Below are 14500 nucleotides of genomic sequence, written 5' to 3' on the forward strand. Positions count from 1 at the left end.
AGGTACCTACAGATAAAATCTTGAGGGCAGTGTATCTCACCCCACTCTAGTAATGAGAAGTCATTGTACCTATCCGTCTGTAGTCCCTGGCAAAAGAAAAAGCAAAGTGACCAGACGCGCAGAAACCACTCAGGTGTCACTGTGGTACATAGATCTGAACTCCAGTCGGAGGTCAAGATTCCGATCTTAGACAAATGAGAAACCATTTCCTTCATGCTCTGGTCTCTTCTCTCAGAAAGTCTCCTATTCAACTTCTTCTGTGTGGAGAACTATCAGCACAAACAGCGGCCCTCCTAGGGATATTCAAGTCTATTCCACAAGCGCTCAAACTTCCCTGGAGAACCTGCTTGAGTCAGAGACACAAAGACTGATTCTCGACTTCTGAATGGGAACAAGTGCTTCACTTGATCATTTGAGTCTCTTCGTCTGCATCATAGAACTCTTCTTCCTCACTCTCACTCCCCACAGTGCTCTCTTGGTCAGCAGGCTGTAACAGGATGGGGGATGATAAAGTCATAACATTCCTGGAATGAAAATTACTATCTGACCCATGTAATTTTTGCTTGTTTGTTTTTTGTTCTGAGGGCACACCTGGCAATACTTTGGGGTTACTCTTGACTCCGCAATCAGGAGTCACTCCTGGTGGTGCTCAGGAGAGCATATGGGATGTGAGGGATTGAACCCTGGTCTGAGCATGCAAGGCAATGCCTCACCTGCTGTACTATCACTCCAACCAATGTATTTTTATGGCTTCCATTCACCTGAGAATCAGGCCCTGAAGTATTCTCCAAAAGCAAGCTCATGACTCCTTCCTCCTCTTTATCTGAAAACCAGCCTCTCTTCTGTTTTGTAGCAGTTTTACCCAACTCTATTTAATCTAACCAGAATACTATTATTATTATTATTATTATTATTATTATTATTATTATTATTTGCGTTTTGGGTCACACCCAGCAATGCAGAGGCTACTCCTGGCTCTGCACTCAGAAATTATTCCTGGTGGTGTTCGAGGGACCATATGGGATGCTGGGAATTGAACCCCGAGTTGGCCGTGTGCAAGGCAAATGCTCTACCCGCTGTGCTATCGCTCCAGCCCCCAGAATATTCTTTGTTTTATTTTGTTTTGTTTCTTCCTCACCAACTAATAGCCTAGATCTGAGCTAGCAAAGAAAACCACAGACTTACCTGTGGAGGTTCCAAGGTCTGCAGAGATAAAGCTTCCTCACCCAGTCTTCGATAGGAATACACCCCGAGGTCAGAAAATGTCTCCAGCAATGGACTATTTAGGGTTTCTGGCAATAATAAACTCAGGAGGCCAGAGGTCAGACCAGTGACTCCGAAAACAATGAAGGGTAAAGACCACTGCACATATTTCTGTAGGGACAGGGAATACAATAAAAACAAACAAAGGCTCAGGAGGCTTCCCAGCAGATGATGTCAGCTGAAACGCAACCCAACTGCTGTGCTTACTATTCTCCAGTTCAAACCTTCCCACCAGCATCGACCATAAATATTTCTCTCCCCACAGAGAATTATCAGGAAACCAGCTCAGGCACACAGACAGGGGAGGGATTTGCCAGGTCAGACTCCGGGCGCTGCTGTCAGTCTGCTGGGGTGCTGTGGGAAGAGAAGCCGTGGCTGGGATGAGTCAGCCAGGCTCCCGCCACCACAGGGGACAGGAAGCTGTGCTCAGGCGGGCAGCTTAGAGCACCCTGCGCCTCTCATCACAGAGGAGGCACGGGGAATCACTGCAGATGTGAATTCCAAGGTGTTCGATCTGGAACGAGCCCAACAATTCCATGTCCAATTCACTAATTCACTTAAGCATGGGAAGTGAGAGGGCTACTAACACAAATACACTGAGCAATGAGGGAATGCCTGAAGAAGCCCAGAATATATGAAGGGTCCTGATCTACCACATGTGGGCCGGAGATGTACAAAATCCAGCTTCAGAGATCCAAAAGAATGGCTCAGGAAACTTCAAATAGTTCCTCTTAATACAAACAACTCAGAGATAACAACACAGCAGGTGTCCTCTACAGGGCATGGATCTGGGCCATTCTGAGCCCAGGGACATTCTTACATTCCTCTGTGGAGTCACTGCGACTTTATGGCCTTCTGCTTGGGGCAACCAAATTCTGTGTCCAGGACCACTGCTTGTTAGGATGGCCATCAGACACTGTTTTCCTGAATTTTTCCAATGTGAAGAGATGATGAAGAAAGAGGAGGACAAGGGAGAGAGGCACAGAGGGATAGAGAGGAGAGGGTGGAGGATTGTTGACCTCTATCCATATCTATATAAATGCCTCCTCAGTACTGGGACTGGAAGGTAAAATCAAGGGAACCTTCTCACCTCCTTTCCTCTTAGCAGAAATAGACTCTGGGGTATTAGAAAGGTGAACAGTACTAACAATATACTGACTGCTGAACACATTGTGCAGAATAGAATATAACTTTTTCATAAGAAGAATATTTCAACCTAAAATTAAGCATGAATCATAGAGGGAGCTACTTTAAAAACTAAACTAAACAAATAGAAAAAATGAAGCATATTGTAACTCTGAAGAAGAAAAGGTTATACTGGCATTTCAGGGGCATCTGAACCAGTCAGTGGGAGCCAGTAGTACTGGCAGTGGGTGAGTAAAATTGCCTGGAAAACTGACTTCAGACAGTTGCCAACACCCACAGCAACTCTAATCACCTTTCCAGTAGTATTTTTTGGGGGGTAGGTAGTTGGGGTAGCATCACCTGGTGACGACTGAGGATATGTGGGGTTGGGATCAAACAGGGTCTGCCACGTGCTAGACATATATCTGAGGCTGTGACCCCTACACCATCTCTCCAGTCCCAAGTCTTGGCTGGGAAAATCATAGATCAGACCAAGTGTGACATGAAATTTAGAAAATGGCAACTATAGATACTTGTTAGGTGCTCACTCACTCTGTGTGTTCAACCTTTTTTTTTTTTTTCAAGTGGCATGTCTTTGGAAGAAGTTATTGAACTTCTGCTTTCTCACTGTAGACCTGGGCAGCAGCAAGGCTATCTCACATGGTTATTGTGCAGATTACACGAGAAGAGATACGTGTTGTATTTATTAGCACCTCTCCCCTCTGGCAATTTATTAAATATTCTCTAACTTGTGAATGGGGAGATGTGGGGAGGGGAGCGAGGGGGCAGGCTTGCATTATCTAACTGGTCAATGAGTAAAAATGAGATAAGCAATTCTTTGGTTAAATCCATCCTATCTTGTTATATCCATCTTCCCTGATGGGCCCTTAATCTAAAAGGCTCAAGTCCCACTTTTCTGTCAGGCTAAGTGTCAATGGCAGGTGGTTGTTCATAACTTCTTTCTACTCAAAAGCATTTCCAAAGCATGGAATCAAAACTGAACAAAACCAAGACAAACACAACAGAACTAGGAGATACAAACCAACCAGTGAGGGGATGAAGGGAGCAATGACCCCACCAACTCGGGAGACCATGGAGCAAGTTCCAAGCCCAACATTCCTGAAAGGCAGAAGAAAAAGGTTTTAAAAATTGTAAGTTATAGGGGGACAATATAAAGATACTGGGGAGAATAGAACAAAAATAATATGTCCCAAATGAGAGGTACAGGATACTAGAGCACTACTGTCTACTAAAACATTCCATGATCCTAGAATTGTCCTATTTCTTTCGTCTTTTCTTGTATGAGCACCACTAGACACATATAGATACTAGGCACTTGAACAATGACTAGGAAGAATCAGACACTGCACTCTGAATTATTTCATTTTAATTAAATTTAAATAGGCATATGAGTTTAGTAACTGCCATAATGAACAATGAAGTTATAGAGGCTGCTACAAAATGAACATGTAAGTATCTCATAGAATGTTATTATGATCTTTCTTACTTTGAGAAAGTCATACCTGACTGTGCTCGGGACTTACTCCTGGCTCTGTGCTCAGATGTCATTCCTGGGGGTGCTACAGGATCATATATGGTACTAGGGATCGAACCAAGTCAGTTGCAGACAAGGCAAGTTCCTTACCTACTGTACTAGCTCTCTGCCCCCCTTTTGTTAGTGGTATTTGAGGATTCCCAATTCTGTGTTTGGGACTGCTCCTGGGTGCTCAGGGGATCATGCAGTGCTGGGAAATGAACCTGTGTCTCCTATATGCAAAGCATGCACTTCAGTTCATTAGACTACCTTTCTGGTTACACTATAATTATTCATATAATACTCTTAAAACCCTTTGTGTTCTAGGTCTCTAGATAAACACAGAGAATCTAGACTTTATGATCTGAAAGACCTGGTAATTTGTTATTTATTTATTGGTTTAGGATCACTCCAGCTCTGTGCTCAGAAATTACCCCTGGTGGGTTTGAGAGACCATATGAGGTGCTGATGAGCAAACCTGGGTTGGCTTTGTGCAAGGCAAGTATCCTACCTTCTGTACTCTCTCTTCTGTCCCTGCTCATGCATTTAAACTCAACTAACTCCTTAAGGGATCGAGTGTATAAACAGAAATTGAATGAGCATATATTTTCAAGAAACCAAGAAGGTTCTTGGGGAATGTGGCAGGGACAATGACAGTGGCTGTCAGAAGGATACTTGTACATCAGTTTGTTATTCCAGATGCTCACAAAAATGCAGACATTTGCTCTCCAAAGTGGCCCAGTTGGACAAAATGACCACGCTGGGCTTGTAACCAGGAGTCAGAGAAAGTAGGTTATCAGAACCATTAGGAAATTACTAGTCAATTGCTGTCAATTTTGGGGAAAAAATGGAAAGAGGAATTTTACACTTAAAAGGCAGAAAATCTCCTATGGCATGCATGAAGTAGACAGAATGTTTCACTGGAGTTATCCTCAAAATGCCCAGAATGGGTGCTGACTCTCCAAGTCTTCAAAGACTCAACTACACTCCAATCCTGCAAATTTGGGTTTGATTTTTTTTTTCAGATTTACTTTATGAGGGAGAACTTAGGATAGAATGTTTTTTGATATGTTCTACTGTTCAAAATCCAACTCCAACAACTTATAAATTATTCTAATAATTAAAGAATCACCTTAAAATTGAAGATACTTTGTGCTAACATGTAGACTCTGAGAACAGAAACCTTGTCCCTTGCCTGATAAGAGTTACAGGGCAAGTTAACTGAATAAAATGAAATCACTGACAGAAAAACCCTCACTCTCTAGGTGATGTGGTATGAGTTATGGAGGGTTCCATGGTAATTAAGAACATGTAGTAATGGAAAGTACTTTAGTAGTGTAGAGTACTTCAGTGATGAGAATACTGTAGTAGCATACTGTAGTGATGGGAAAGAAACTGTAAGTAGTAGTTTTTCAACCTTGTTTTGATTAGCTCCCTGCTGAACTTGCTGCCTTCCTACTGGTCAGTCCTCTAGTCCATGCTGTGATCCCCCATTTACACAATTTTCACCTGTGGCCCCTTGAACTATCCTGGGTATTCACAGGGACCATATGGCCCCCAGTTGAAAAACTTGGCTATAGAGTACCACTCTCATAATTTACATGAGGGAATCTGGCCCAAGATGTTGTCTCACATTTCCTCAAGCAGGCTTGCCAGCAGCAGTCTACAGCTGGTTTTAGGATTTACAATTGTTTGCTAAACCGTGACTGACCCCACTAGCTCTGCTCTAGGTGACATGAGGAGTGTACCTGCTGGCAAGAGTATGTGGGAAGGACAGGCTGGTGTCAGACATACCTGATGACAGTGGGGTAGAGCTCTGATGTGTAGATATACACGACATTGAAGGCAGCACTGATGGTCAGCTTCCCCAGCAAAGACAAGGAGCGGCTGTTCACTACCGAGAACAGCCCTGCTTCTGAGGAGGAGAGAACAGCACCCATGAGGCTGTGTTCAGCAAAGCTCCTTTCAATGGCACCTTCCATTCAGAGGGCGCAGAGGCATTAGCAGAGGGGGTGTAGCAGAATACACATTGAGAAGAATACACCTAACACACAAACCACACATCATACACACAGACTTATACACACACTCACACATGCATGCTCTCTCTGACACACACACACACACACATTCATGCTTACACATACATGACACACATAAATACTTCCAATGCCTTGGCTATCCCATGAAATCTTACACAGGGCTTGCTATTCTGTGATTAAACTTGTACTTAACTCCTGAATGTTCTTGTCCCCTGAAAGCTTCTCAGCTGTAATAAAATGAACTTCGCAGAAATCAGTCAGTTGTGTCTACGAAAGGTGTGACTTGGTTCTCCTCTGACCAACCTCTCACTTAACTCAGGTGGATAGGCAATGGTACAAAATGGGGGTTGACAAGAGAAGCCCTGGTCATGAAGTGTGTGAGACTGGTGAAAAGAAGAGGCAAAGGTGAGGTCCCAAGAACCCGATCTTCAAAGACCTCAACATCAGACTGGAATCCATAAGGTACACTGAAGACAAAGTTGGCAAAACCCTCCATGACATTGAAGCTAATGGTATCTTCAAAGATGTCATGCCACTGGCCAAGCAAGTGAAAACAGAGATAGACAAACGGGACTATCTTAAACTAAGAAGCTTCTGCATCTCAAAAGAAACAGTGACCAAAATACAAAGACAGTCTACAGAATGGGAAAGGATATTCACTGAATACATATCCGACAAGAGGTTGATATCAAGGATATACAAAGTACTGGTTGAACTCCACAAGAAGAAAACATCCAGTCCCATCAAAAAGTGGGGCAACGAAGTGAACAGAAACTTTTTCAAAGAAGAAATCCGAATGGCTAAAAGGCACATGAGAAAATGCTCTACATCATTAATCATTAGGGAGATGCAGATCAAAACCACAATTGAGATATCATTTCACACCACAGAGACTGGCCCACATCCACAAGAACAAAAGCAACCGGTGCTGGCACGGATGTGGCGAGAAAGGGACCCTCCTTCACTGCTGGTGGGAATGCTGACTGGTTCAACCCTTTTGGAAAACAGTATGGACGATTCTCAAAAAATTAGAAATTGAGCTCCCATTTGACCCAGCAATACCACTCCTGGGAATATACCCCACAGAGGCAAAAAAGTACAGTCGAAGTGATACCTGCACTTGTTTGTTCATTGCAGCACTGTTTACAATAGCTAGAATATGGAAAAAACCTGAGTGCCCGAGAACAGATGACTGGTTAAAGAAACTTTGGTACATCTACACAATGGAGTACTATGTAGCTGTAGAAAAAAATGAAGCAATAAAATTTACATACAAGTGGTACTACATGGAAAATACCATGCTAAGTGAAATGAGCCAGAAAGAGAGGGATAGACATAGAAAGATTGCATTCATCTGGGTAACATAAAGTAACAAAATAAGAGACTAACACCCAAGAACAGCTGTGATAAATACCAGGAGGTTCACTCCATGGTTTTGAGGCCAGCCGCACACTCTAGGGGTAAAGGCAGCTCAGATAGAGAAGGGAGCACCAAATAAAGGGTGTTGGGAAGATCCGCCCAGGATGGGAGATGCATGCTGAAAGTAGACTGTAGACCGAACATGATTGCCACCCAATGCTTCTTCTGCAAACCACAGTACCCAAAAGGAGAGAGAGAACAAAAGGGAGTGCCCTGCCACAGAGGCAGGGTGGAATGGGGGGTGAGGGTGGGTGGGAGGGATACTGGGATTGGTGGTGGAGAATGGGCACTGGTGGTGGGATGGGTACTCAATCATTGTATAACTGAAACCCAAGCACAAAAATTTGTAAGTCTACAACTGTACCTCATAGTGCTTCACTAACAAACAAACAAACAAACAAAAACCCAAAGAACCCGATCTTACTCTGCATTTCTTGGGCTTTCATTGAGAGGATAGAAAATAATCGCATTTAATTACTATCAGAAGATATAAAACATGCTATTTAAAAATGGGACCCTAAAAATGGAAATACTTATAAACTTTCCTCCTCAACTTCTTACTTGAATTACTAACCAAAAAATGCAGTTTCTTTTTCTTTCTTTCTTTCTTTCTTTCTTTCTTTCTTTCTTTCTTTCTTTTCTTTCTTTCTTTCTTTCTTTCTTCCTTTTTTGTTACATATTGGGGATCAAACCCAGGTCTTCTTACCATTACTGAGCTACATTCTCTCCACTGACTTATTTCACATAGCATTTTTGTATCAATCACAAAAACATGTTTTGTGCCACTTGTTTGTCTCTCATAATACTAATGATATTCTGTGACTCTTTCCTTCATGAACATTATCCTTGTGGGGTTTTACAAATTATTCCTATTTAAGCCTCTTAACCTGTCCTTTCCAATAAACCAGTAGCCTCTGCTTTCAAATTTTCAATTTTCTCCTGTTGGGGAAGACATTCTCCTTGATTTTGCTGGCCTTTCCCCTTCCATGATCAAAATTCTCTAATAAGTGGCCACTCTCCACTCCTTACAATACTTCTGCTAACTAGCTGTTCTCTAACTTTCAAAGACATCTACTCCTGAAATTCTACTCATGAAGGTCAAAGTGATGTCCTAATCACCGCTGTAATGGTCTCAGATTCCTTGACATTTCTGACAAATAGAACATGTTCATTCACTGTTCCCAGGGTAGCTTGCAAGGCATTCTTCCTTTAAGTAACTCAGATGCAGCAACCCCTCCTTCCTTTGAGCACTGCCAACCCTATTTTCTTCTTCATCCCACTGGCATGCTGCAGACACTTTCTTAGAAAGGCTTGTATTTCCACCTTGTCTTCCAAGAATATATTTTAAGTTCCTCTGGCCAAGGCTGGCCCCTTGTTTGTGTGTGTCCCTCACAGTACCTTCCAAGCAGGATGTGGAGAGGAGATCACTCAATTTTTTAAAATTTATTTATTTTTATTAGTGAGACATCATGAGGTACAGTTTTAGACTTACAAATTTTTGTGCTTGGGTTTCAATTATACAATGATCAAATACCCATCCCTCCACCAGTGCCCATTTCTCACCACCACGGATCCCAGTATCCCTCCCACACCCCATCCCCCCCATCCCACCTTGCCTCTGTGGCAGGGCATTCCCTTTTGTTCTCTCTCTCTCTTATTGGGTGTTGGATCACTCAATTTTTATGGAATGAGTGAGGGACTACAAGAAAAATTAATGGAAGTGAAAAGAACCTGCTTTCATTCTCTCAGCTTCTAAGGAGGGAAGCATATAATATACCCTATCCCAAAATACCAGTTTCATTTTCCCTGCCTATAGGATAAACCTTAATCAACACCAAAGAGGCTTCCTGAAGATAGTGGCCCTATCAAATCCACCGTCTGAGGCTTTCCCCTCTTCCACCAGACTATTTGGGAAAAGTCTTATAAATATTACAAATATGTTTTTAAGTCAGATGATGTTTCTGGATAAGAAAAATCATGCTGTTCAGCATTTGCCCCATGAGAGGTGTCAGATATTTGAGGTGGAATTCCTCTGCCCCTCTCGGAGAGCCCGGCAAGCTACCGAGAGTATCTCGCCTGCACGGCAAAGCCTGGCAAGCTACCTGTGATGTATTCAATATGCCAACACAGTAACAACAAGTCTCAAAATGGAGACATTACTGGGCCCGCTCAAGCAAATCGATGAACAACGGGAGGACAGTGACAGTGACAGTGAAAATTCTCTGTGTTGCCAGAGAATTAAGTGGCATTGAGCAGACAGGTGCACATCTGCTTGACCACCACTGAGCTCTGGGACTGTCTAATCAAACAGAATGGCCTCTTTCATGACTGTAGGGAGAGCTTCTGCAGCACCACTAACTCTAGGTTAGGGGAGTTCACCTGGAAATGAGAATTCAGATGGCATATCATAAAAGGTTTGTCACATGAACATAAGACCCAGGTCTGTAACCAGTCTCCTAGGGGCAATGCTCAGGACATGTCCAGCAGAAGGCCCTCTGAGTTACTCACACATCCTAACATCTCTCATCTTATGCTCAAACCTTCTCCTATGTCCTTGTTCCTGCAGCTGCCACATGAATTTGAGACTAATGTAGCAGCTTTGGTCTCCCAGAACATTACAGGGCTGTCTGAAATAGACGTTAGAAAAATGCAAAGTCCACAGGTCCAAGTGATAGTTGCTCAGACAACTGGAAGGAGTACAGGGGAAGTTTCAAGCATGAGATGAGGTGGTAGGGTGGGTGACAATGAAAGAAGGTATTGTTGGCTGTCAACAATGAGTGTTCCCACAACAATAAGTGTTCCCAGGGAGTGTTTTGTAGAAAGATTGACTTAAAGGGGAAAAATTAAAGGGGAAATTGAATAATCTTTGAAAATAAAAATTTCAAAACCACATATCTTTCGGGTCGGCCATGTTGGCTGCGTGCAAGGCAAACAATAGCAGAGCGGTAGGACGTTTGCCTTGCACGCAGCCAACATGGCCGACCTGAGTTCGATTCCTCCGCCCCTCTCCGAGAGCCCAGAGTATCTCGCCCGCACGGCAGAGCCTGGCAAGCTCCCCGTGACGTATTCGATATGCCAAACACAGTAACAACAAAGTCTCCAATGGAGACGTTACTGGGCCCGCTTGAGCAAATCGACGAACAACGGGAGGGCCTTTATTACCTTTACTTTACTTTACATATCTTTCAGTTCACTAAACTCAAAAGGTGGTTAAGTTTGTTCCAATCATGTAGGTAGTAAGGGCATAATTCTTGGAATTAGTTATGTGGAAGCATTCTGAGAGGCCGATTGGGATCATTCAAACAAAATGATTCCATGTATTAGAATCACAAGGTATTGAACCAATATAGCAAAATTCAACTAATTATCTATTCACAAGGTGATTATAGCACCTTTCCCCCCTTTGTACCTGTATCAAAAATCTTAAAGAGAGTCACAGGTGCTTTACATATAAGAGGCAAGTTGGGCAAAATTCTACCATTACAGGCTTATTATTTCCCATGGACAAAAGAATTCAGTTTGTTTACATTAATGTCTGGCTTAAGTCTGTACACTACTTTTAAAATTTATTCATGTTGTGTACATCAATACATCGCAGATCATTCATTTTTAATGTGGTTGCTGAGTAAGACTTTAGGTGTTACTGCCACAATTTGTTTAATGTATTCATTGGCTGATAGATGTTTTGGTTCCTTGTAGTTTGAAGCAACTGTTCTGGTGACTGCTATAAAAACTTGTATATGATTTTGCTTTTCTTGGGCATAAGTGAATCATATTTTAAGGTTTTTTTTAACTTTAAAGTAATTTGACAAACAATTTTCAGAGTAGTCCATTTTGTATCTCTCAGCTGTGCTTAAATTAAGAGTAGTTCTGGGACTGGAGAGATAGTACAGTGGGTAGGGTGTTTGCCATGCATGTGACTAATCGGGGTACCATCTCTGGCATCCTACATGATACCCAAGCACTACCAGGAGTGATTCCTGAGTACATAGCCAGGAGTAAACCCTGAATATCACAGGGTATAGCCCCAAACCAAACCAAACCAAAGAAACAAAAAAACCATTCTTGATAAGGAGATTGTGAGATGTTCCTACATTTCTGTGGTGATACTATCTCTAACTTTGCTACTTTTTCCCTCTTATATATATTTGGCTGGGTTTTATAGATCTTACACCAGCTTTTGTGTTCTTTGCCTCTTCCCCATTGTTTTTATTTGTAATTATTTGTTTTGGGGCCACACCCAGCGGAGCTCAGGACTTAGTCACTCTGCTCAGGGATCACTCCTGGTGGGACTTGAAATACCATATAGATTGTTGGGGATTGAATCCAGGATAATACCCTACCAACTGTACTATTACTTCAGCCCCTATTTTTAATTTTTATAATTTCATTTACTTTTGCTCTATATTTGTTTTCATCTTTGTGTGTGCTTTAGGTTTGATTAAAATTTCCTTTCTGTTTTATTTTTTTCTGGAGGAGAAGGCACATATTTTGGGGGACACCAGCAGTGCTCAAATTCTGCTCCTTCCCTGGGGCCTTATGCCCACTTATTGCTCCTGACAGTGTGGGAAGACCATGTAGTACCAGGGATGGAACCCAGGCTTCCTGCATGCAAAGATGCACTTGGCATTTTGAACAACCTTCATGGGGTCAACTTCTAATTTTCTTTGAGTTAATCTTAGAGCATTTGCTTGGAAATACAGTGTTTTTGGTTGTTTTTGTGGTGTTGGGGATTAAGCCAGGCTTTATACATGCTATGCAAGTGCTCTAGCCTGGAGCTAAATTCCTGGTCCTGAAAACATCCTGTTTTCCTTAAGTTTTTCATTATATAACTTTCCTAAACTCAGCTTTACTCAATCCCACAAACTTTGAAATTTGTATCTTAATTAGTGTTTAATTAAAAATACCTTCAAATTTCCTTGATGCTATCTTTTTTGATCCATGTGTTTCAAGAAGTGTATATTTTAAAATCCAAATACTCAAGGATTTCTAGTTAATTCCATTCTGGTCTATAGACTTATTTTTGTAAGATTTCAGTAAATACATTTTAGAATTCAATTTGAAAGATAGCACAGAGGTGGGGCGTTTGCCTTGCAAGCCTCCTGCCTGGTTCGATTCCTCCGCCCCTCTTGGAGAGCCCGGCAAGCTACCGAGAGTATTTTGCCTGCATGGCAAAGCCTGGGTGAGCTCCCCGTGATGTATTTGCTATGCCAAAAACAGTAACAACATGTCTCACAATGGAGACGTTACTAGGCCCACTTGAGCAAATCGATGAACAACGGGAGGAGAGTGCTACAATGCAACTGAAACTAGTTTTATTGCCCAGAGCACAATATTTTGTCAATTGTCTGGGTGTACTTCAAATAGAATACACATTTATTTGTTTAAAGGTATACTGTTCATGGAACTGGACACTAGTACAGAGGGCTCTTGCCTTGCAAATGGCAAGCCTGGGTTTGATCAGTGTCATTCCATATGGTCCCCTGAGCCCCACCAGGAGTGATCCCTGAGTGTAGAGCCAGAAGTAATTTAGAAAAAAAATAAAGGTAGACTATTCCATGAAAGTCAGTTATGTCCTATGTTTCCATACTCCTTAATTATTTTCAGTCAGCTACCAATAGAGGAATATTAAAATATCTGGTAATTGTTTTGTATTTGTCAATATCTCCTTTCAGGTCTATTTTGGGTTTATGTAGTTGGAGCTGATATTAGCTGTGTACACATTTAGGATTATCTTATATTCTTTGTTATGTTTTGAGCCTCACCTGGCAGTGCTCAGGCTTAAACCTGGCTTTATGCTTAGGGTCAGTCCCAGGGACTATCAGGGACTGTATGCCATGCTGGAGACTGAGCCCAGCTCTCCTATGTGTGAGGCGAGCGCTTTACCTGCTGGACTGTCGCTCTGGACTCTGTGACATCTTCTTAATGGGCTTGAGGCCACATCCAGCAGTGCTCAGGAAACTGTACGTGCCAGAGATAGAACATGGGGCTCTAACATTCTCTCCAGCCCACTGAGTTATCCCTAACTCCTCTTACAACATTTAATGACTAACACTCTCAGTATGTGTTTGCAATTTTCACCAAATTTGGAAATTATCTATTTTTGTTTGTTTTAGGCCACACTCAGTCTAGAGGCTACTGGCAGTGCTCACGAGAAAATTTGTGGTCCCACGGATGAACCATGGTCTGCTCGTGTAAGGCAAGTGTCCCAACCCCTGTAACTCTCTCTCTCTCTCACCCCACAACTATTTTTTCTTTAACTCCTTTTACCTAAACCTAATTTAAATGTTATTCCATTTGGCACTGCCCTAGCTCAGCCATTTTTTAAAATTTTTTAACATTTTATAAGTAGTTCACAATATTTGATTACATTTGGTATTCAAACACCAATCCCACTACCATTACACCTTCCCACCACCAAATTTGGGATGTTTCCATCTCAAGCCCCAATCCTCATCCCTAAACAAACTGAAAGAATATATTTTGTATTGTCTGTTATGAAGAACTGAAGAACATGCTTACAAAAAAGTGTTCATATAGGAAACAGTGTGAAGACTGTTATATTTTGGCAGGAGCCATTAAGACATTCTATAGGATAGCTCTAACATGTTGTTACAGTTTGGGTGATGTGAGCTTTGATATATATATATATATATTTGAAAATATGTATATATGCATATATATATATCCCTCTATGATTTGTAGGAGTGTCTTATGATGTGTCCACAAATATGTTCACTCATATGTGAGGCTCAGCCCAAGCGTGTGGGGAGCAGCCTGGAATGTGGCGGCAGCTGGGTTGTGGAGATTGTCAGCTGCTGGGGCTGGCTACCTTGGGGTAAAAGGACTCTCACCTGCCCCCCTCTGGGGTGCCCTGAGTGAAAATGCCTGGCGCGGAGTCTGGTGTCATTCATGTTTTTATACAATCATTTTTGTTTCATTCCGGGTACTTTCCTTTGCTATGTAGTTTTCACTGATTTTTTTCTTCAATATTATTCTACTGCTAATATCATTCATTGCATATTTTTCTATGGATGTATTTTTATTTATTTTTTATGATGTATTTTTAATCAGAAAGTGTTTTGTGCGTGGTTTAAATATTGTCTTTATCTATCTA

General features: G+C 41.9%; 1 protein-coding gene across 1 annotated transcript in view; it reads right to left on the minus strand.

Moving 5' to 3' along the window:
• Nucleotides 1-229: 229 nt before the first annotated feature.
• Nucleotides 230-14500, minus strand: part of SLC22A15 (solute carrier family 22 member 15) — a 96566-nt gene continuing 82295 nt past the window's right edge. Inside the window, exons 9-12 of the mRNA XM_056106533.1 lie at nucleotides 5717-5837; nucleotides 3435-3507; nucleotides 1186-1374; nucleotides 230-487 (exon numbers count right to left, since the gene is read on the minus strand). Coding sequence (XP_055962508.1) covers nucleotides 401-487; nucleotides 1186-1374; nucleotides 3435-3507; nucleotides 5717-5837 — 470 coding nt within the window. The 3' untranslated portion in view covers nucleotides 230-400. The remainder of the gene's footprint in view (nucleotides 488-1185; nucleotides 1375-3434; nucleotides 3508-5716; nucleotides 5838-14500) is intronic.

The sequence above is a fragment of the Sorex fumeus genome, unplaced genomic scaffold (assembly GCF_029834395.1).
Source record: "Sorex fumeus unplaced genomic scaffold, SorFum_2.1 ptg000131l, whole genome shotgun sequence".
Classification (NCBI taxonomy): Eukaryota; Metazoa; Chordata; class Mammalia; order Eulipotyphla; family Soricidae; genus Sorex; species Sorex fumeus.